At 52.0% G+C, this 18,982-nt stretch overlaps 5 protein-coding genes across 5 annotated transcripts; 1 reads left to right on the top strand and 4 right to left on the bottom strand.

The window, feature by feature from the left end:
- Positions 1 to 5,211: 5,211 nt before the first annotated feature.
- Positions 5,212 to 5,532, bottom strand: B0T26DRAFT_650150 (uncharacterized protein; the record flags this gene model as incomplete). The annotated part of the gene is made up of 1 exon (XM_060438158.1): positions 5,212 to 5,532. A coding segment is annotated over one exon (321 nt), but the record flags the coding sequence as incomplete, so codon positions are not given.
- A 979-nt stretch (positions 5,533 to 6,511) lies between these two features.
- B0T26DRAFT_386329 (uncharacterized protein) lies at positions 6,512 to 7,039 on the bottom strand. The gene has a single exon (XM_060434739.1). The coding sequence runs from the start codon at positions 6,952 to 6,954 to the stop codon at positions 6,634 to 6,636; it is 321 nt and encodes a 106-aa protein (XP_060295493.1). The 5' UTR covers positions 6,955 to 7,039; the 3' UTR covers positions 6,512 to 6,633.
- Positions 7,040 to 9,239, bottom strand: B0T26DRAFT_386342 (uncharacterized protein). The gene is made up of 2 exons (XM_060434740.1): positions 8,968 to 9,239; positions 7,040 to 8,865 (listed from the first exon to the last, which is right to left on the bottom strand). The coding sequence occupies exons 1-2, from the start codon at positions 9,007 to 9,009 to the stop codon at positions 7,126 to 7,128; spliced, it is 1,782 nt and encodes a 593-aa protein (XP_060295494.1). The 5' UTR covers positions 9,010 to 9,239; the 3' UTR covers positions 7,040 to 7,125.
- A 1,335-nt stretch (positions 9,240 to 10,574) lies between these two features.
- On the bottom strand, positions 10,575 to 12,120 carry B0T26DRAFT_804747 (uncharacterized protein; the record flags this gene model as incomplete). The annotated part of the gene is made up of 2 exons (XM_060447136.1): positions 10,575 to 11,984; positions 12,040 to 12,120. 2 exons carry the CDS (start codon positions 12,118 to 12,120, stop codon positions 10,575 to 10,577), a joined length of 1,491 nt encoding a protein of 496 aa, XP_060295495.1.
- A 3,448-nt stretch (positions 12,121 to 15,568) lies between these two features.
- On the top strand, positions 15,569 to 15,816 carry B0T26DRAFT_719753 (uncharacterized protein; the record flags this gene model as incomplete). The annotated part of the gene is made up of 1 exon (XM_060442438.1): positions 15,569 to 15,816. A coding segment is annotated over exon 1 (223 nt), but the record flags the coding sequence as incomplete, so codon positions are not given.
- Positions 15,817 to 18,982: the final 3,166 nt, after the last annotated feature.

Consider the following 18,982-nt stretch of genomic DNA (forward strand, 5'->3'; position numbering starts at 1 on the left):
GATACTGCCAGTGCGGTTCCCGTCCTCAGCTCCCCTTGTCGTCGAGCCAAAACGCTGACTGGTCAGACATGGAATCATGGGCTTTCCAGACTCGTCCAGCTCTGCGAATGGCATGTAGGCATCTCGCAAGGTCTCGCATCTAATTGCATCGTGTTTGTGCTGCGAGGGTGCGTCTTGTAGCAAGTCTCGCAGCTTGCTTGGTATTGGGCCTTTTCGTCGTCGCCGGCGTCGATAGTCTACTTGCTTTTTCGGGAAGGAGCATGGAAGCTGCCAAGGTGCCGAGGTTCTTCCAAGCTTCCCTCGGCGGTTCACGCATGGGCATCCATGGATTGACGTAGTAGTGCTCCGGGCTGACTGCCTCCAGCTCCCGACCACCCTTATCTCAATGTGAATCCCCCCGCGCCGGGCGGTGGCATGTCCAGTTCCTGCTCAGTTCCTGCTCAGTTCCTGCTTGGCGTTCGTACCCAATTCCACCGACTCCGCGATCTAGTCGCCCTCTTGGGTCGTGTCCTGTGCTCCCGCACCGAGATGCGCTTTCATTTGCCACCGAAGACGAGACGAGACCAACCAGCTTGGGCAGGTAGACTTGGCGACCAGATATATGCGGCTTCTCAGTGATTGCAACGCTTCCGACTGTTAATGAAGTTTGGCCGTTGCAGGCAACAACTGTGGAAGATTGCAATGATGACAATATCCTTTCATTGACAACGCGTGCGTTGTGATAGGAATGTGATGTAGGTAAGGACTAGGGGGGGTTTTTTTTTTTTTAGAGGGGGGGGGGGGCGGGGGTGAGAAAAGAGACCCGAGGGGGTTATACAATTTCCGAACGCCGCAATCCCGAGGCGACGGAGAGAGAGCGTTTTGCGATCGTGTCACGCGTCCACAGGATCATTCGATTTTTATCAAACTTTGTGGAGATGCAAAGCGTTAGGCAGCGCCATGAGATTTGTAAACTTGAACTCTGCACTTGCCGGTCTTGCCCTGCGCCTCCTCGTGGAATGGTATGACCCATGTCTCTTCTGTACACGTTCTCGTCCTGCCCAAGCCACGCGTTGGTGGTCGAGGCACGATGGAAAACTCAGGTGCTGCTTACGGTCTGCATGACAGCTCGTCCATATTTACTAGGTAAAATGCCCAATATTAATGTGACTATTGCTGCGACCTTAACGCGGCACTGTACTCTAGAGCATCTGCCAGGTTTACCTCATGTCGTCGTGTATTTTGCTTCGTCAGAGTCAGGATTATATCCACTAAAAGTACCCGTTCGTCGTTAAATCACATAGAAGAACTTGTTAGTAGGAGATAGAAGCAACTTCCTCCCACGAGGCTGGATGTTTGATGGTACAGCCATGATTCGAGCTGGCGGTTCGGTTTGTGGTTCGATTATGCGATTTTACTTCTCGTCTTTCGAATTCTAATGATTCCATACAACCTATAGTAGAATCTCTCTAAGCGGATCGTCCTTCTGTTCTTATCTATTCACAAGCAACTGCTGTTTATAAAACGACAACGATTTCATCGAGACTGGTGAGGCGTAGCAGTTGACTGACAAAACCAATTAAACGAACAAGGTTGCCCGTGAGCAAACCGAGTCGGTCACAAATGAGTCTCGGAACATGACGCAAACCTGTAGCAGAGGCAAGGAAACTGCAAAGTCGAGCTTTGGTTTGCCACCATGGACATGTATATATTGAAGCGTATGCAGAGCCATCTCGCACGTCTTCCGTGACAACCAGCACAACGATTACCAGGTACAAGACACCCTTGTATCAACACCAAACCTTTAACAAGCCACATCAAGAGAACAAGGAAACACCATTCAATTGCAAAACCTCCAAGTTCAGACGTCATGAGCACATCCCAGAGCAAATCCTCGAACCTCGCGGTTGAAACTAGATCCTCAAAAACCGAGACGAAATCCGAGACGACTGGCACTGGCACAAATAAAACCCCGAAGTGGTGGAAATGTTGCAAAGACTCGAAGAAGAATGCATGGCTGTTAATGTACTGTGAAAACTGCTCGCATGTCAGGTGCACTCCATGGGGGGAAACTGTTGGGTGCACGATGATTATGGAGTGAGTTTAAACTGCTATGTTGGAGTTGAGAGGCAACATGCACGGAGCGGTTTGGTTCTTGGAGAGAGAAGTGAACCGAATAGGGGTCGCCAACAAAGCGATGAACAAGGGAAAGCGGTAGCACATCCTCAGCTGCTGCGAAAGGTTTGGCGTTGTGTTGTTCTGGGCAGTCATATTCTTTCCAGGAACAGAAAATAAGAGTTATTGCGTTACTTTCTGATCATGGCCAAGACCCCGCCACTGCAAGACTGATTCTTCCAAGGAATTGAGAATCAACGAGGGGCTATCGTATTCCCTCTACACCGTCTTTGAAGCGCAGGTTCGAATGGTGGACTTTGTGCGCCTACATATGGTGTTGTATCAATTTTCTTTTGAGCTTTGATGCACGCACCCACCACTTTTTTCCGAGCACCTGCCTGGGGACCTGCCTGGGGACCTTGGCAGCTGTTGGCAGTTGAGATACGCAAAGCCTATTTTAGGCCAGTAAAATCGTGAAATACCATCTTCCCGCCCACGCGCTTCCCATGTGCTTCCCATGTGCTAACCCAGCCGCCCAGCCGCCCGGGTCAACAACATTGAAAGCATCAAAACATTCAAAAGCCGTGAAAACGCGTTTACCGTAGTGTTTTCCAATTTGACGATTTCTTTGTTGGTGAGTCGACCTTGGAATAAAGGTAACTTGCAAATGGCAACTCTGAGGCCCGGATTTGTACGTAAATTTGCTAAATTTCATGGTAGGCGCCCGTTGCCTAAATGATATATCTGTTCAATCCTGATTTGTTGACACAGTGATGCAATTCCTTGGTGTCGACTCTATCAATCTAGTAACCTAGTCTCTGTCAACCCGGTCACCCTCGCCGCCCTTCCTACGAGGATAAGGATCATCTTCACGGGACAGCGACAGCCAGCGCGAGGGAGCCGGGGACAGCGAGGTCGAGGGAGCCGGGGACAGCAAGGTCGAGGGAGCCGGAGCCGGGGACGGTGAGGGCGAGGGAGCTTGAATTGTCAGAGGAAATCTCGATAAAAGGCATTACGAAGACTGTGAGCGGAAAGGTAGGTTGATGATGTGTTCAAGGGTTGATTGGCAAAGGAAAAGCCTGCAACGGCCACCTGGCCGCTGCAGACCTTAAAACACCAACTGCGCACACAAATGCCGGCATGTGGAAGTGTAAATAGTGTCATTTTGACTTTGCCGGGCTTCCTTAGTGCCCGGTATGCTTCCTTAATGCCCGGCAGGCCGTTGAGTGGCTGCCATGCAATACGGAATTTTACCATAAAAAAGCGGTCTCTGCGTTGCCAGCTGCCAATGACCCCCAGGTAGGTGCGAGGAAAAAGGCGGTGGGTGCGTGCATCAAAGCTCTTTCTTTTACACGCGATCTGAGTGGTCCACCACTCGAAAAACTGCATCGCGGCTCAGGGAGTGTGGATAGTGAGAGAATTGCATGCACTGTATGCTGGGGACGACAAATCCCAAAGGGGCGCTGCCATAGGTTGTTCGCACGGCACGACTCGAAAGAGACATGACGGGCCCTGGCCCTGAAGATGGGATGCCCAAGTTCCAAACGCAAATCTGAGACCTAAATAATGGTGGGATCCGGAATCGATTCCTACTAATGGATGCCCTAGAGGCAAACCCGAAAAAGAAAATAATAATGGTATTCCAGACCATTAGTGGTCTAGCCGTACGAGAAGGGGAGCAAAGTTGCTCAAGAATCCCTCACTTTCCACGTCTTATAATACCTAACTATCCTGTTAAGATAATATACGGATGCTCCTACCAAAAGAATCCGCTCACCGCCTTCTTGGCGTTTTAGCCATTATAGAGCTTACCCACTAATTAGACTATAGCCCACTAAAGTTATAGCGCTTCCACCAAACCCCACCATCGCATACTATTATCGCCATTTCTATCGAACTCAATTGCGGGCAGTCAACCTCAATTGCAAGTGTAACTATCTACTTTCTTCTGTTTGATCGCCGCAGTGGCGCTGGCGCTGGCGCTGGCGCCGGCGGTGGTTCTGGCGCCGCTTCTTCCACTTCTTCCTCCCAGGCATCTACTTTAAGTCCTTCCAACTCTGCGTCTTCCGAATCCACTTCTGACTGCCACAGAGCCGAATCTATAGATTCGTCCACTACAACTGCCTCTCCTCTAGCTTCAATGATATAGTTGACCTCACGGCTCTTCATCCAACTCGGCCGACCCTCCTTATATTCGTTTCCTCCCTCGCAACGAATAACCTCCTGTATGTGGTGTATAATCCGTTGAATCCATTCACGAATCTTCTCCTGCGGCAACTCTCTCCAAGCCTTTAGCCAAGCTTTCTCCGCTTCCTGCCGACTCTGTGGAGCGCCATTTTTTGTTGTTTGCCTCTTTAGATAGAACCTTGCAGGCTCGATCATATTGAGATCCGGAGAGTTAGGGCACCACAACAAACGCAATACATTCGACAGGTTCATTACCACATGGTTAGCGCGGTGTATATGTGCCGGTGCGTTATCTTCCATTATAAGAAACTCGGGGCCACACCGCTGCGTAAAAGGGATCAATTTCGGCAGTAACACTTGTTTCTGATATCGATACCAGTCAATCCCTTTCCCGTTTCCTCTCGTCAGCTGGCCGTTGGCCTTAGTCCATCGCCACTGCGGAACCCGGCCGGGGTTCTTCCGATCAACCCGAAGGCGAGACATCGGGTTGTTCAGCTCCCACTCAGCCTTACAGATAGGTTCAAGCGCCTTATTCATCTTCTTCAGGTCCTCATCAGCTAACTTCCTGTCCGCAGCAGTTTCCGGCCTCCAGATGTGGCAAGGATCTTGAAAATCGTAACAAAAAGAAGCCCAGAACATAAACTCCGTATATCCTTTCCACCTCTCACGAATACAGCTTCGCAAATGCCGCTCCACTGAAGTCCTCCACACTCGATACCCTCCACGGCGATGGCCAATGACAATAGCTGTTTCATCGGTCCAAATGACCTTCATCCAATCTGTAAGGGTCCAATCTTTATGATCAAGACACCACTTTAATCTCGCTGCCCGCATTTCCTTCGTCAATCCAGGCTTGCGAGTAGGCTTCGTCTTCTTCATACCAGCCTTCCGTAGAATCCGCCATACCGTCATAGGGGAGACTCGCCCCTCTAGTTCAATGGCGATTTGAGCGCATGACTTCTCACGACCGCAACGATCACGACGAACCTTGGCAAGGACCTCTTCCTGAATAGCTTCTTGTTTACTAGGGCGGCCGGACTTTGGTGCGTTAGCAACGTGGGAGCTATCAAGTCGGCCAAGAGCACCGTCAGAAGTTATAGGCTCGTATCCAGCCTTGATTGCGCGGTCGAGAATATCGTTCAAAGTCCGTGGAGGGATGCCGGTAACTTGCTGGATTTGGGTATTTGTCAAGCCCACGGCTTTAAGGGTCAAGGCTTGAGCACGAGTTACAGTATCACTGTATTGCCCCATGGTTGAGAGATAGACAAAATAGTGGCTATGACGGACAGAGTATAAAAGACGCTTTGGAACTAACTTGCGCTTACGGATCTTGATATATTTCAACCGGGTTTCCACCGGTGGCGACTGCCAACACAAGCCTGTGCGCTGGCTATTTTTGACGTGGCTTTTTGGAAGCCAATCGCTTATAGTAGTTAACCACTATAGCCTTCCTGCAATGCCCACTGGAGGAATTCTGCCGGCAGAAAAGAACCAAAAGCGGTGAGCGGATTCTTTTGGTAGGAGCATCCGTAGATATAGGCTATAATAAAGCGCCTTTTCCTCTTGAGGAGTTGCTTGCGTTTTTTTAAGCTATCTGTCACGGCGCGCAATGGCCTTAGCAGTACTATATAGCTTACTACAGGTTGCAAGTTGTCAGCTTGCAATTCTGGCATCCTTTTGGGGGTTCTAGCGCAGTGGTAGTGAGTGCTGCAGGCTGGCGCCGTCACACTATCTACCTTGAGGCGAATTCCCTGGGCTATGTTGCAGTACGGTACCGAGGCGCTATGAGCAAGCATAGGGGTACGTGACTATACTACAACCTACCATAACCTGCTCTATATTGCAGATCAGGCGGCTTGTTATTTAGGTATCCTTTTAGAAGGCCAAGGTTGAGGGTGGTAGTTCTTAGTGCCCCGCCATCACAAGCTGTATTTATTTTAAAATCAAACGTTAGCTTGTCGAACCTCTTTTCCTAAACAAAGGATGCGGCCCCCACTAGGAGCTACGTTTTCGTCTAGTACGTCGAATGTTTACTTAAGGCTGAGAAAGAGCTTAATTAAAATACATCGTCTAAAAATTAGTACACCCTACCGTGGTCCTCAAGCCTAGGCACCCTAATTAATAACGTTAAAGCTTTGAAGACGCGTTTTCTCAAGTGTTTCCTGTTTTGTGGGTGCGGTAACGGCTCTTACCTACCGCACCAAAACCGCTGCAATTCTATGATGGGAGAGCTATCTACCAACATGGCAAGCAGCATGGAAGCCGCCACCAAGCAAAATTAGCCTCCCGTGAAGAAACCACTGCAAGACAGCGCATGGTGCGCAAAAAAGCAAAGCAAGATCGCACCCTCCATTATGAACTCCCAGCCCCAAAAAACATGAACTCCCCGCCCCAGCAAACATGAACTCCCATCCCACCGCCTTGATATCCACCGTCCGTCATCCAGACCGGTGCCAAACCTGCCGTTGCGTCTTGGCGTCGGAGCTTATGAAAGGGGGGTAGAAAGAAAACCCAATCCGCAGAATAGTGTCGCCAATGCCAACGCCACTGGCGCTCATGCCGTGTGAGAGAGAGAAATGCCGCTCGGTAAAAACAGGAACTGGCAACGCCGAGTTGGAGCAGCACGAAAAGTCGCCCGCGCAAGGCAACATCGACCCTGCTATATCTGCGCATGTTGCGCCCGAGCCCGAAAAAACAGGGAAAAAAGAAACACCCCCTCTCATCGTATCGTCGTGCCGGATTGTTACGCTCCGGCCGCCTTTCTTCTTGCCGCGGCAGCCGCTACTCTATCTCCAGCTCTCCCCCCTGGCGACGCCGCTCCAACCCGTCGGCCAGCTCTCTGTGTTACTGGATCTTGACATCGCACTCGTCTAGTTGGTCCTTGAGCCGCGAATTATGGGCCAGCGCATCGACCAGCCGCGCGAATATAGCGTCGTACCGCGCGGCTAGTTCCTGTCGCTCGCTCTGCGCTTGCAACTCGCCCTGCCTGGCCTGCAGTATCTGGCCCTCGATATGCTTGGTCATGGCCTTATTGGTCTTACTATTGACTATATTGGTCAGGTCGGTGACCTTTTTGGTCAGGGCCGCATTATCCTTCGCCAGCTTCTTGTTCTCCGAGGCGAACTGCTTTCCGTCGCGCACCAGCCTCTCTTTCTCCACCTGGGAAAGGCTGAGTCTTCTTTCCTCCAGACGCTTCGAGTTTCGTTGGGCTATGGTGATGTTGGCTTTAGACAGCCTTGCCTCCCAGGGGGCCTTGTCGTCGGCATGTTGGCTGACAGCCTCGCGTCTGCCTTCCTCGGCCTGGCGTTGCTGCTCCTTGACTTGGAGTGCTTGTTGCTCCGCCTGGTGCTTTTGCTCGGCGAGGAGCTGGTTCTCTGACCGGAGCTGCCGAATGTCTTCACTGTGTGCGAGGCGTGCTGCTTCCATGTCTTGCCGCATCTTGGCGGCCTCGGCTTGCTGGCTCTCAACCTGCAGGATATAGAGATGCTTTTCACCCTCGAATCGGACATTCTGGTCCAGCAGTCGACGCTCGTACTTGGCTTTCTCAGCGGCCAACTCTTGCTTGTGCTGCTCCTTCTGGGCGTCCAACTCTTGCTTGTTTTGCTCCTTCTGGGCGGCCAACTCTTGCTTGTGCTGCCCCTTCTGGGCGGCGAACTTTTTCTCGTGCTGGTCCGTCAGGTCTGACACATAGTTCTCGAGGTGCTTATTCGTCATGAGGGCGACGTCCAGCTCCGTCTGGGGACTGACACTCCTCCCGCCATTGAATTGACGCATCTCCGCTCGCGCATCGAACATGTCGCTAAGGCTTTTGATCACCTCCTCCCTGTCAGCCAAGTCGGCTCTGACATCCTGCAGCTCCGTCTCGTTCTTCTCCAGCTCGGCTTTGATACCCCGCAGGTCCTCGACGGCATTTTGGCTGTCGAGCTTGTCGATCTTATCATCTATTGCCACAATCGGACCTTGGCTTGCCTGGTAGCTTCGCACAAGCTCTTGCTCCCGATCCTGAAGCTGTTGTTGCAGTTCGTGGACCTGCTGCTGGAGGTTGAGGAGCTCCTTTTCCTGCTGCTGCTGCTTCTCTGTCGACTGGTTCGGCATTCCTGTCGACTCCTTGAGCTCTTCTTTCAGTCGGCTGACTTCGTCTCGGAGGCCTCTTCTCAGGAGGACGGCCCGAGAGCTGGGCGCCTCCTGGTTGGCAGCTTGTTGTGGGGCTACCGGCTCGGCGGCGGCGGTGGCGATGGCGGCGGCGGAAGAAGAGGGGAGGCGGAAAAGGTCTAGGCCGGTGCCCGCATGCGAGGCGAGCAATGGAGCAGCTTCAAATTGCGTCGCAAAGCGCGCTGAGTCATCCAAAATTTGCCGCTTCAGCGGCGGCAGCGAGGTACCAAACAAGGGCAGGCCCCGCTTCTTCTTTTCCGTGCTGGGCGCGGACGGCGCAGGCTTCTTTTTCCCCGAGGATACCGCAACCGCAACCAGGTCGTCGTCAACCAGGTCGTCGTCGCTGTGCAGGGAGATGACCAGAGGGCTCACCTCCCTGGGTTGCCGCGGGCCTGTGCCGGCCAGTTTCCGCTTCTCCGAGAAAGGCTGAGCCTGCCGCGAGAGGTAGAAATTAGCAAGGATTCATCCCAGCAAAAACACGCCACTCGTACAGGGAGTCCTGCGCGATCGAAATGAGTAGCGAGGGCGAAATACCATTTCGTGATCTGCGCACCCGGATATGCGCGAGGGAGGCATGGATAAGGGAGCGGGGAGGCATAGAGAGGGAAGCGAGGAAGGCAAGTGCGTGCGTTTGTAAGAAGTTTAAAGTGTGGTGCTTCATGTGGAAGACAAAGGGTAGGCTTGAATTGCGGGGCGCCCCGAATCAGGCATCGAGTAAATTGGCTTGAATTGCGGGCGCCTCGAATCAGGAATCGAGTAAATTAGCTTGTACCCCGCGAGGGAGCATTGGAAGGAGCCGTGACGTTGATACTAGGCTATGGGAGTCGATCATAGATCATAGGGTTGAGGTCTTGGTGACAGTTCATGGCTGGCAGGTCATGTTGGGAGAGGACGGGTGGCAGTGAATGGAAGCATCGGAATTGTCAGGAGAAAGTGAAGTGAAATCAGGAACTCACGTTAGGAGCCATCCTCCCGTTGGGAGCCATCCCCCGGTTGGGCAAACGAATAATGCTTCCTTTTGAGCAAAAACTGTGTTCATGACTGCGATACCTTGTAGATGTTGGATTTTACATTCAGACCGAAAAAAATATGAAGTGTTGTGTTCTGTTCAATTTCTCCCCTCCTCTGGCTATGCCAGAGGTGCAGGTTTTATACATATGAGTGGTGGCGAGCTGTGTGGCAATTTTGGCTCACATCAGCTGAATAATCTAGTATTTATCATCCACTAGAAGATTCCATATGGTGAATTCAACAGTAGAAACGTTTTCCGATACTAATCCATCACCTCGGGAGAGGGGAGCTTACCGAGAGAGAGCGACGAGCTAGTTTGAGGTCTGCGATGGGAGCCCATTGACATTCTGGACCGTGCCAATATTTGTAGACCTACCAAGTTTGACTCTTGGGGAAATACGCTGCCGAAGCACGCACGGGCTGCGAGAGAAAACGGTGTGGTCACCAAGATTTTGGTGTAAGAAACGTTCAGTATCAGCAGGAATTAATATGACTGAGCCGGTTGCGGTGACCTGAATGTATATGGGTGGGTGGTCTGTTTTCAGTGTTGGTTGCGTAGGATCCCGGAGGAGAAATTTTCATCAGTAGCAGATTGATAGCCTAGGAGCCACCCTTGTAATCCACATGGTGACACAGACAAGATTGCTCTGACCATCCAGGGCCACAGACAAGATTGCTCTGATTATCCAAGCCATGTGACGTTTGAGAGAAAATGACGCTTGATTCTGGTCTGGATACTGGATCTTGAGCGCGGCGGGGAATGATCTTTCGTTTCACAGGAGAGCTACGTTGCAGGTTCGGAAAGGTGACCGCATTGGTTGGAGAGGAAACGTTGCTCTGTCGAGGATCTACGCCCTGCAAGAGCTGGATGCCATTGTTAGATAGGGAATGACAAGGTTTGAGACTTTGAATTGAGTAAAGAAAGGGCATGCAAGCTCGAGGGGCTTCTAAGTACGAGAACAGGCGGCAATTTGAAAGACGACAGCTAATCAATAGTCAAGCACTGCTTTCAATATCCTAGTCTAACGTAGCCAAGAAACAATTAGCATTAATACTGAGTGTCAACGGAGGATCCAGTCCCCTCCGCAAAATACACCCTCAAGCCCGGTGCTATATCCCAGCCTGCCACCCTAATCAGAGCGAGCCGATTTCGGGGACTTCGGGGCGCCGGCACCACTCGAACCACCGCCGCTGGCAAGAGGCGCAGCCTTGCTGCCAGATGCTGGGGCAGGAGCCTGTTTGGGTGCGGGAGCCGAAGCCTTTCCACCAGATGAGGCAGCAGGGCCCTGGTTTCCCGTGGCGGGTTTGGCGCCAGCCTGGGTCGCTGGAGCCTGAGCCGCTGGAGCCTGCTTTGGTGCCGGAGTTGAAGCCTTTCCGCCCGCCGCAGCAGCAGGTCCTTGGTTCCCTGCAGGAGCCGGAGCCTTACCAGGTGCCTGGTTTCCCGCGGGAGCAGGAGCTTTGCCTGGAGCCGCTGCGGTAGGGGCTTGATTTGGCGCGGAATCCCTGCCCCCAGCTGCAGCAGCCGGAGCAGCCTTGCCACCATCGGGAGCAGAAGCAGGCGCACCACCATCGGGAGCAGAAGCAGGCGCACCACCATCGGGAGCAGAAGCAGGCGCACCGGGTCTAGCAGCCGGAACAGCCTTACCAGCAGCCTGGGTAGCAGGGGGAGCAGGAGCAGAAGCTTTACCACCAGCAGGGGCGGCAGCAGGTGAACCGGGCCTAGCAGCCGGGGCAGCTTTCCCACTAGCTGCTATTGCGGGTGCTTGCTTTCCAGTTGTAGCATGACCACCAGCAGCTCCTCCGTTACCAGAGGGAGCAGCAAGGGGTTTTGCTGTCCCAGCCGCAGCAGGCGGCGCAGCACCGGGGTTCTTGGAGTTGCTTCCGGACGCCGGTAATGTGGCGCCGTTGGAAGCGGGAGGTTGGGTCTCCCCGCCGGCAGGAGTAGTCTGGCCTCTAAGCGCAACAGCTGGCTGACAACTGCTCGGCTGCTGCTTGTTCCCACCAGCAGGCGCTAGCTGGCTCCCAGTACTGCTCGCCGGCTGGGCATTGTCGCAGAGCTGTTGTTTTGCCCCTGCGGGAGCAGCGGCCTGCCTTCCGGTGCTGGAGGCTGGCTGCGCGTTGCTAGGTTGGTTGGAGCTGCCAGCCGCTGGAGGTGCTTGGTTGGAGCTGCCAGTCGCTGGAGGTGCTTGGTTGCCAGTATTGGGAGCCGGGGCTGGCTGCTGCTTGCTGGCGCCAGCAGGTTTCTGGCTCGTCGACGGGCTGCTGTCGCTAGGCTGTTGCTGGCTACTGCCACTGGAAGCGCCACCTGCACTGGCTGCTTTCTTTTTATCCGCAGGCGGCGCCTGGCCGCCCGGAGTCGTCTGCTGCACGTTTTCGGCAGCCGAAGGCTGGTTCTGGGGGATGGCTTGGGAGTTACCACGTCGAGTGAGGAGAGTGGGGTCGCGTGCAGTGGTGGAAACGGCACCAGGCCGGGCATCGTCATGGGGAGGAGGAGCAGGTCGGTTCTGCGGGTAACGGGCTTCAACCCCCGCTTGATAGGACTTTGCGATGATTGTCAGCTTTGTTGTTTTTAGCCATTGCCGCACTCGTACTTACATCTGCATGCTCAGCACGCATGGTTGGGGCGGCGTAGGCGGCCAGCGCCGCGGAGAGCATGGTCATGGTGGAGAGCTTCATGGTGATTGGTCGTCGGATAAGGGGCTGACCAGCAGTGGGCAAAGAGGAGTATCAAACTCAAACTCGGTGGTAATGATTACGGGAGGCGTTGGGGGTTAGGCGGATGGACGACTTGATGATGAGCAGATTGAGAAAGCCTCGACGGAAGAGCCATGGCTGCCGATTATGTAGTTCGCCGAATGTGCTTGTGTTGATTCCACCCGGTTCGACAGTGGAAAGTGCACGACGTGTGGCGTTCGGGTTGCGCCAAACCCGGTGTCAAACGAGTCAAGACACCCTACTCGGTCAGGATCTATTGAGATGGCCGGTGGTTGAAGTGAAACCGTCGCAGAAGGGCTGGCAGGTAGCAGGTAGCAGAAAATTGTGGAGCGTCTAGGAGGTATGGAGAAGCTGTGTTACCGGCTTTCGACTTTCCATAAGGCTAGACCCGGGCACCACGGTCCTTAAAACGGCCCGCAGCAGATCCGCCAATCGAGTCAACGGAAAAGTGGCCTAGAATCCACTTCTCGCTAGGTTTTTCGGCCATTGCACTGTCCTCCATCCACCGCCTCAGCAGCCCGATACTGCAAAGATCAGGGATGATGCTGGACACTGTGGCCAACGTCTCGGTCCAGGCCGTTTAGCGCTATAGCTCTTCCAGGATTATTAACATGCACATTCCTCCACTTTACCTCCGTTCCCGTTTCGATGGCTTGGTGCAGTGATTTGAGGTCTCCAGAAACCATGACGACATCATCAACACGGGCAAAATGCACGCTCCGTGACGACCAGGTGAGTGTGTCAATGTAATCCTAGCAAGAAAACTATCTTTGTCAGACTCCACGTTCTCTATCGGGCATATTTGGGTCAAGTAATACTCTCGGTTAACGCCAGAGAAAGTGTCGCCGAAGACATGATGTCATGAATTCCAATAGACGATCCAATAGACGATCCAATAGACAATCGCGGCCCAGTAGCCTCCGCACAAAGCTCTTCAGCCCGCCCAGAATAATTACAATTATTCTTGAACTTCGAGCAAAATAGAACTAGTTAAGTGGGGAGCGGAGCATGGAATAAACGATTTCACGCCCCAACAATCGCTTGCTAAGACTGCTAACCTATACAAGGACGAGCGAACGTAGAACAAAATAGAAATAGAAATTTTAGAGAGATGCAAAACGCGAACGCAGACATCGAAATCACCAACTCTCCAATCTCGCTCCCTCTTCTTCCCTAACTGTTTAACCCTCTCGCAAAAGGCTGTTGAAAGCCGTGTGCATTTCCCCATCAATCAGCAGCCAACTGTGTACAAACTCGCAATCAATGGCTTGTCGACAGGAAATAGCCTTAACCCCACAGGTCCTTGCCGTCGGCACAGATGCTGCAGGCTGGTTTTGGAGCGGATTGCAGGACCGATGAATTGATATATTTCTCAAACCGTGACTATGTCGGGATTGTTGCGGGGAGTCCATCGTTATCGAGGATATAATATGCAATAAATATTCGCTTCTGGGTAGTAGTTGCGATGATCGATGTCGGCGGGGGAGGTGAGCATGGGGGACGGACATCATAGTGGGAGCCCTTAACAGGGTGTCCATCATCCTAAAGATAAAAATAAGCTACCTGACCAGTCAGGAAGGGGTCAGCTGAACGGAGCCTCTTTTTTTCTTGTTTTTTGCCTCCGGCGGCGCCTGCCATGGGCTGTCCTCGCTTCGCTCGAGGGAATGGGTGGCTGGGCCATTTTGCTGAGAAATTAGTAAGGACAACCCCGCTTTGTGCCTAGTCGTAGCCCAAGGTTGACTCAACTGTGTCAACTGTGTCAACTATTAAAAGTAAAAAACAGAGGAGAGTCATCAGAACGTAAACAGCATAATGTTGAGGCAGAAAAAGTCGATTCTGCTATCTAGGCTACACCCGGAACCAACACCTCGCCGCGTCAACACGGCGCTGGTAATACGCCGCACGCAAGGCTTGTAGCAGGCGCATTACCGCTCTGGAAGTCCCGCAAGGACTGGAAGATCGGCATCACATTTCTCGGAATAGCCTCATCGTTAGGGAAGCAAGCCGGGCCGCCATAATTGTCCATCTTGACAAGCAGAACAAAGGGAGCCTCGCGGCGATAGCCCCTCAACACCAAAACAAATTCTCGTGATAATTTAATGTTTCGATGTTCATGGTCTAATTGTTGGATTTCTAGGGGGACCCCTAGTGCCTGCGGCGCTCTTGGCCTGCGGCGCTTTCCTTCATACAGCTTACGCGTTATATCTTCTAATTAGGAAATTGCTCCTTCCTGACACACACACTCACGACACAGCAAAGCGCCATTTCACGGCCTAAGTCAGGTGGTCTGCTTATGGAACACCCCTGGATTTGGAACAAGGTTTGTCATCAAGGACTTGCCGCTCGCCACCCAACTCACCTATTTCAATCGCTTGCAACTCGACCAATTCTGCTTCAATACTTATCTTCTTTTCTCCATTCAATTGAGAAATGAAAGATAAAGCGATATACACAGTTGGATTTGCAGAATGCGCTGGCAGAGTATGCAGAAACCGGCTTACTCCGTAGCTATGCTGAAAATCACGGCATCCCCCCTACTACTCTCTTTAATCGGGTTCGTGGTTCCGAGCCAGCCTCCAAGGCCCAAATTCTTAATCAAAAGCTTTCTCCGGCTATGGAAGAACGCTTAACCGAATGGATTCTATTCCAAGGGTCGCTCGGTCACCCTCCAACCCACGCCCAAATTCGGAAACTAGCTAGAAGAATGCTCGAAGATAACGAGACCCTCGGAAAACGCTGGACTAGCCGGTTTTTGGCTAGAAATCCATCTATTTCTACAGTTAGGCCTCGGAGAATCCATGCAAACCGTGCTGATCGAGCCTGTGAGGCCGTTATCCGGCCTTGGTTTGACTATTTGAAGCCTCCAGGCGTGGAGGCTATTCCAGCCAAGCATAGGTATAATATGGATGAAACTGGCATTGCTTCTGGCATTGGAGATAACGGCCTGGTTGTTGGATCTAAGGAAAGAAAGAAATTCCAGAAAAAGAAGAAAGGAGACCGAATTTGGACCTCGATTATCGAATGTATTTCCGCTGACGGCCGGTATTTGAACCCAGTCGTCATTTTCAAAGGTGGAAGCCTTCAACAACAATGGTATCCACGCGATTTACAGCCATTTAAGGGCTGGAAGTGGAAACCCACTGAAAACGGCTGGTCTGACGATGATACTGCTGTCGCATGGCTCCGCAATATCTTTCTTCCAGAGACTCGGCCAGCTACCCCCTCGGAGAAGCGCCTCCTTATTTTAGATGGCCACGGTAGTCATACCACCGAAGAATTCATGTGGCTAGCCTTTTCTAATAACGTACAATTGTTATTTCTACCAGCCCACACCTCCCACGTTCTCCAGCCCCTGGATTTATCGGTTTTCTGTAAGAGAAGGTAGGTACGCCTGATCAAGGTGGTCACAATGCAGGCAAGAAGGTAGGGGAGCAATGACTTGTATTGGTGTAAGACTTCAACCTGGCCCTCGCAAAGGAAGATGGGCGAGGGCCATTGTTTATATACCTGCTCAGGGGTTCGGCCCGGGCATCAGTCTGCGGTCGTGGCGCCACGGCGTAGCGTATGCCAGCTGGCAGTGTTCTAGCCAGTTGGTGACAAGTGGTGGGCGCGCACCCTGTGCGCGCAGTTGGTGTTTGGGGTGTCCTTTTCCTTACATTTTCGGCCCTCTAAAAGCCCGGTACAGAGCCAAGCATAACGAGGTTGTTTCCGGCTTCGACGAAGGCACTGTTGCTGAAAAGAGGGCCTTCCTAGAATGCTACCGGCAAGCCAGGGTCTATGGAATGACTGAATCTAATATCAAAGCCGGCTGGAAAGCTACAGGCCTCTGGCCGGTCAGCCTCAGGAAGCCCCTAAGCAACGGCCTTGTTATTAAGAATTCTAACGGCGACGTTGGTCAACTGACCTCTACGGTTTCTGTAGACCTTCAAGGGGTCCATAACCCCATTCTAAATAAGAATTCGGAGGGCCGGCCTATATGGTTTACCCCTAAAAAGCCGAAGGATTTCCGTATTCAGGGGCAGGTTTTTCTAGCCGGCCAGAAACGGACTGCCAACGACCGACTTTTCATACGCAAGGCCGCAAAAGCCTTCGATTACGTGGTTTTCCAACTAGCCAATACGGCGCATCAATTGGAGGCTGCAGAAAAAAGCCTAGAACGCACAAGAGGCCGAAAGAGAAGGAAGGTCCAAGTCGACCCTAATACGCAGTTCGTTGGAATTGAGGAGGTTCGTGCCTCACAGAGAGAGGCTGGCAGAGAGGACCTTAGTTATTCTGAAAGAGAAGAATCAGGAGAATCCGATACTGAAGACTTCATCATTGTAGCTAATTAATTGACAAAGTTGTTGGCAATTGAAGTTTGTGGTGTTGTGCGGGGTCCGATTCAGGGGCTGTTCCATAGGCAGGGGTGTTCCAAAAGTCACCCACTTGACTTAACCTGTCCGAAGTTCATCCGGTCGACCAGTCCCTCGAGTCCATTTCGATACGGACCAAAACTGGCCAATCGCTGCGCGAGAAACTTTCGGCATCCTCACGATAATATAGAATACAGCCCTCTACGCCACCTCCGGCTCGCAAGCTCGCCTACGGTGGCTCCATTCAACTGAATTATATTCTCGGCATTCTTCAGTTTCTAGATATTTCAGGATTTTTTACTGTTGTGTTTGAACACATTAACTTATACAAAGTACACGCTATCAGTTCCGTGAAATAGTCCAATTTTCAAAGCGCGCCCTACTTTATCAAGCACGTGTTCGCAATTCACGTAGTTGTCATCTCTTTGGGGGGTTTGTTTAGGGGGCCGGCTTGCATTTTCACATTTTTCGAGTGTCATCGTATTTAGGCCTAGCAACGCAAACGTAGCCGCTCGTGCCTCTTCATGTTTGGTTCGTTCATGGTATCCGAGCCCTCGCTCAGCTCTTGCTGAGCCGGCTGACTATGGCCCGTGCCCCCCTGTGCTCGCCGGCCTATCGTATTCTAGGATCTCCACACCGGGCCACCACACAAATGCGGCCTAGATGCTACTGATAAAATAAGCTACCTAGCAAGTCAGGAAGGGGTCGCTGAACGGTGCCTCCGGCGGCCCTCCGAGGGCGCCTGCGGCGGCCTGCTCGCTGCGTTCGGTATTCCACGGCTTAAAGAATCCGAAGATTATCCGATCGACCAGTCCCTGGAGCCCATTTCAACACGGACGAAAACTGGCCAATCCCCGTGCGAGAAACTTTCGGCACCTTCACGGTAAAGTAGAAGAGACAGCCTCTCTACGCCACCTCCAGCTCGCAAGCTCGCCTACGGTGGCTCCGTTCAGCTGAATTAAATGTTAAAAGGATTACCGGTCAATCAGGTCAGCGCACGGGCCACACTGGCCCAGCACTTGGTGCAGCACGTGACCGCGGGGCACCCTGACTGAGCGCCTTCGTTCCCCGTAGTTCGTGATCCTTTTGGTAGATATAGAAGAATACGAGTAACACAACCACCCCACCCTTTCGCAGCGGTTACTACAGTGACTAGCACGGATGACCTTGTCATTCAAAATGACCTCGTCATTCAAACAAATGTATCGCGGATTTTCATTACGTTCGTACTTTGTATACGCCAACTTACGGGGTCTTGAACCACATCCCCATTAGTTTTTTTTCCGGCACTGATAGTGGTCGTATTGCTTAACGGCTGCTTTCGGAGAGGAGCGTTGCTACTGATGCAAACTAGCTTGAATGAGGGCAGTAGAGTAGGATCGCAAGCCAAAGGTAGGAAACAAGGGGATCAGTTGACAGCTCAATTCAAGACTCTTGCAAAATGAGGCCGAATTAGATTTGGAGCATAAAATTCATATTCCAGATTCTTGAGACTAGCTTCGTATTAACAACGTGCGTGGGCGAGCGGGCAGGCAAGTAGTTGGGCCGTTGCCAAGACGCACTAGTTCTCAGGTGGGTTAGGTAGCCTTGGCCACTAGGCCTGGTTTCGGGCTTCAGGACACTTGAGACGAGTCTCTTGAACTGTACGAACCACGAGGATGCGAGAACTCAGCGGTACACGCATGGAGACTGTTGGGTAACAGGTAGTCAGACAAATCGGCGATTTCAACTGCGATGGGGTTACAGCCGAAATCTGGGTATGTGTCGAATCCCCGTGCTTCACTGGTTGCTCCGAGTTGCTAAATTCTGCGTACAAAACTTTCATGCAATCCGAGTTAGTATCTGGGTTAGGAGTGGTCCGACTTGAACTTCCTCCATTCCCGTAGGACGGCCTGCTGAGAGGATGTCTACTTAACGTCATTCACTGCCACTGATTTGCACCCAAGTGGACCTTTGAAGGACTTTTTCTCCACATATTTGATGATAATTTTCAAGACGTGTGTGTTTCACTTGTTGCAGTCTCTAGTCGTCACCTCCCCTTCAGTTTATTTCAGTGTCAAATCTGAATTGGAAGTGGAAATGCATTTGAACCCGTGACCCAATGGGATGTTCTAGCTATCGTGTTAAGTATGTTTCCGCAATTGGGAGAGGGGGGGCGAATGAGTGTTAATCCAACTCAGAACATAATAATGAAGTGGATGAAACTCCCTTAGGATACAAGGAAAAGGAGAGCTAAAGAAGAGAATGGAAAGAAAGGGAAAGACTAGGGGATAAGTTCAAGCACAGCGGGGACCCAGTGAACACCACCCCCTTGCTCCCAACAAAATGGCCCTTGTTTCTACTACCTCGAGGCTCAAATATCTACCTCAATGACTTTGTAGTCCTCTCTGCGAACTAACTGGTACCGGAAAATGGGAGCCATTTGCAGGAACTGACGGTTTGAGGCCTTCATTCCATGTCCATCCCTCTTT

Source organism: Lasiosphaeria miniovina, assembly GCF_030549165.1.
Source record: "Lasiosphaeria miniovina strain SMH2392-1A chromosome Unknown B0T26scaffold_5, whole genome shotgun sequence".
NCBI classification, from domain to species: Eukaryota; Fungi; Ascomycota; class Sordariomycetes; order Sordariales; family Lasiosphaeriaceae; genus Lasiosphaeria; species Lasiosphaeria miniovina.